Raw genomic sequence first — 3,933 nt, 5'->3', positions numbered from 1 at the left:
ATTTTGTTTAGTTAAAGCAATGTAAAAACGTTGTCATAACTTATATACTTTTTTTTTTTTTTTTTTTTACAGTGTAGATGCTGTCTTACTAATATTCTGCAAACATCTGTTTCAACTGTCACTAAAAGTCACTAAAATATCACTTAGCCTATGCATTGACACTGGACTGCAAACTTGACTAACCACTGAAACAGACATAAAGAGACAATTTTCCACACTAACACCATCAAGATATTATATTCAAAACCTAAAACACAACATGTTCATTTAAAATAATTGAAAACACAGTCAATTGTGATAAAGAAAATATGCAACTTCACATTTTCACATTTGTTGAGAAACCATGTACAAACCCATGTGGTGGGATTTAGCTTATCAGCTCACAAATACAATCATATGCTGTCTACCAATTTATGATACAAGAGAGTAAATTAAAAAGGTGAAATATTCATTCGTCAGATGTAAGAAGTTTTTTTTTTACACTTTGTTTATAGGTACATTCATTTATAGTCATCTAAATAAGTTATAGTCAAAATAGTCTTTATTATATATATATATATATATATATATATATATATATATATTATTATTATTATTATTATACTTGATGTTAAATGTTTTACTTTGTTCTATCCTAGTTTAATAAGAAGAGTAAAGTCATTAAATATAAGCAAGGTATTCACGTTCCACCTAAAGTCTACACAGTACACAGTGTGGTGCTTATTAACATTTCTCTGTAAGTTTAAGCTGGCCATAGCATGCATTTGGGGCGGGACAATATGTTTTAAGCGACCAATGGCAATCAAGGGGAGTGTTTAAGAAACATTAATTATTATATAAATAACAATAATTATTTTTGCATTTCCTTTTGGTTGTGTTACTGGCACATAATTACAATTTAGCCCAACTAAAAAAATAATTACATAAATAGATGTATTTATTTTTAGGTCCTTTATCTTTTTATTCATGCATTCCTTCATGGTTCATCCGAAATGTGCTTATTTACAATAAACGTACAACTTGAGTCTAAATATATTTCAGTGTGACATTGTCAGATGGCCAATGCCTTCCACATATAGTTTATCCATCAAAATACCCCCAAAATAGCTATACATCCTTTTTAAGTTTAGATTAATTTATATACAGTGGGACGTAAACTAAGTTAACTCTCATTGAATATTCTTGAAACAACTGAAACTGCAGAATTAAGCAATTTCAGCATTTTTCCCCCAGGGGTCTGGAGAGGAAGAAGGCCACTCATTAATCACAATGGCAATCCCTAAAGATGTTTTCAGATCAATATGTATTCAATTTACCCTGCATTATGGAATACACTGCGATTTTAATTAAGAATAGCAAATTGGGCAAATAATGCAACCATGCAACTTAATTTCAGTTTCCAGGGAACTGTGGCAAGTGAATGAGACGGGAAGATGAATTCGACTATATCGAGCATGACTTTTTTTTAATTTTAATAAATATAAAGTGAAACTTTCAAAGTGCTGTCCCTGCAGTTTGTGTAGTCGTGTTACGGCAGATCGCTAGCACTCAGAGATTATATGCAGTGTGTAGCTGTTGTGGGTTTATCAGGCCTGACTGAAAGTCTCCTTACTAAAGTCACAGTTCTCCGGATACAGAAGCTTCTTATCAGGGAACAGCTCGTCTGTCGGTGTCAAATCGTCTATCTCAGTTGAAAAATGCCCAGTGTTTCCCACCGTTGACGTTTCCTTGGCAACACTGTAGGTTAGTGCCACACTATAGGCTGGCTTGTTCACCAGAGCGGTGCGTCCGCAGCGGCAGAGCCTTCTGAAGGCAGCGCGGAACTTTTGAGACATGGCGTTGTAGATAAGAGGGTTAATGGCGCTGTTGAGGTAGACACATGATCGGCAGAACAGCAGAAACCAGGTGTCCAGGTAGGCTTCTTGCAGGAAAGAGTTCACCACCACCAGAGTGCGGTATGGCATCCAAAGCACAGCAAACAGAATAACCACCACTGCTAGCATTTTTGTAACCTTTAATGAAGAAATCACAATAACCATGTTAAGAAATGCATTGCAATTCAGTGTAATATGTAATGTTTGTTATGACATCTATCCATCTGTGTGTGTGTGTGTGCAGGTTTATATTACATTGTGGGGACCCCACAAGGATAGTAAAAGCTGAGATCACCTACATAGGCTACACCTACACCAGCCAACGGTCCCCACAAGGGAAATGGGTTGGGTTCATAAACATAATAAATTCTATTTTTTGGGGGGGAAAATGTAAAAATGCAGAAAGTTTTCTGTGATTGGGTAGGTTTAGGGGTAGGGCTTAGTGTAAGGGGACAGAATATACAGTTTGTACGGTATAAAAACCATTACGTCTATGGAGAATCCCCACAAAGATAGTGAACCAGACATGTGTGTGTGTGTGTGTGTGTGTGTGTGTGTGTGTGTGTTTGTGCATCTGCCTATATCTGTCTGTCTGTCAGGGTAGATAATTAGACAGACAGACAGACATAAATCTATAGATAGATAGATAGATAGATAGATAGATAGGATGGGATGGATGTTCTGTACACTATAGTCTATAATTTCATCCAACCTGGAAAGAGACACAAAAATACTTTGGCTTGCATAACAAATAAAATGCATAAATGTACTGTGTGTTCTAATAATTGTTTGTTTAAATTCATTAATTCATGAAGAACAATACCAATATGTGCTAGTACCGCACCTGAAACAAGTTTTGTTTAGCTCTATGATTTGTATGGATACATTTAGAGCCTTTTGTTGTTTCCAAATCTTAAAGTTTTGAACCTTAAAGGAGATCCTCTCACCTGTCTTCTGGATGCTGCGGTTGTACTGGAGCAGCGGCTGGAATTCTTCATTTTGTTCTTTTTGGCTTTGGAGAAGTTGTCATGCCCGTTCTTGTCCGACGGGAGAGGGTTAAGAAACAAGATTCTCGCAATGAGGCCGTACAGGACAGTGGCAAGAGTGAGCGGCAGGACAAAAAAGATGCCAAAATCGACAAAATATATGGGTAGATAAAGGTTTCTGGACACTTTGTAAGCGCACGTTATTATAGTCACATCCTTGTAGGGAACCTGTTGGATATCGGACAGGTAAAACCACATTACGCAGTAAAGACACGTGAAAACCCAAACTCCAAAAATGATCTTCTTCGCGCGCGAGAGCGTGCATAAAAACTGCGCTTTGATTGGGTGACATATAGCGATGTATCGCTCTATAGTGAAGGCTGTTATGGAGCACGAGGATGCGTTGATTCCTAGATACTGGAAGTATGTGATGCACAGGCACCCCGCGTGCCCAAAAATCCATGAACCGAACAAACTGTCCGCTATGCTTGGCAGACCGGCTGCGATCAACACCATCAGGTCTGCGACCGCCAAACTAACCAGATAGCCATTGGTCGGGGTCCGCATATGTTTGGTTGTGAGGACCACCAGAATGACCATCACGTTTCCAACTATCCCGAAAGCGCATATGAGGAAAACCACGAGGACGCTGATCACTTTGTATTCGACACTGCGGTCCATCCAAGTTTCCAGAGTCTCGTTGAAAACTGTGAAGTTCTCCATTCTCAAAAAATCTCCCAGGTTCTTTAAAGATCAGATTAAAAAATAATTTTAATTCCGTTGAGTTGACTTAAATGCGGTTCATCCCTCTTAGAACTTTGCTTTCTTGATTTGTCTGTTCAGTTTTTGATTTTTGTTCATCAGGAAAAAAAGAGATAAAAAAAAAAATCTAATTCACATCCATTTAAAATGTTTAATCATAGCGTAGCCTAAGTACATTTTTTTTTATTCTCCGATCTCTATTCTCCTCTAAATGTTGTGGAATAGACTATAGAATAGACTATAGATGTGCTCTCCACTGTTGCAGTGCATCAGATGATGGATCTCCTGTCTGGTGCTGAATTTAGCTAATC

At 37.6% G+C, this 3,933-nt stretch overlaps 1 protein-coding gene across 1 annotated transcript; it reads right to left on the bottom strand.

Moving 5' to 3' along the window:
- Positions 1-1,547: 1,547 nt before the first annotated feature.
- trhrb (thyrotropin-releasing hormone receptor b) lies at positions 1,548-3,583 on the bottom strand (the record flags this gene model as incomplete). Its single annotated transcript, XM_084422568.1, has 2 exons — positions 1,548-2,012; positions 2,822-3,583. 2 exons carry the CDS (start codon positions 3,581-3,583, stop codon positions 1,587-1,589), a joined length of 1,188 nt encoding a protein of 395 aa, XP_084278694.1. The 3' UTR covers positions 1,548-1,586.
- Positions 3,584-3,933: the final 350 nt, after the last annotated feature.

Source organism: Rutilus rutilus (genome assembly GCF_951802725.1).
Source record: "Rutilus rutilus genome assembly, chromosome: 11".
NCBI classification, from domain to species: Eukaryota; Metazoa; Chordata; class Actinopteri; order Cypriniformes; family Leuciscidae; genus Rutilus; species Rutilus rutilus.
Note: the sequence above shows the minus strand (reverse complement) of the source record. Positions and strands in the feature narration are given on the sequence as shown.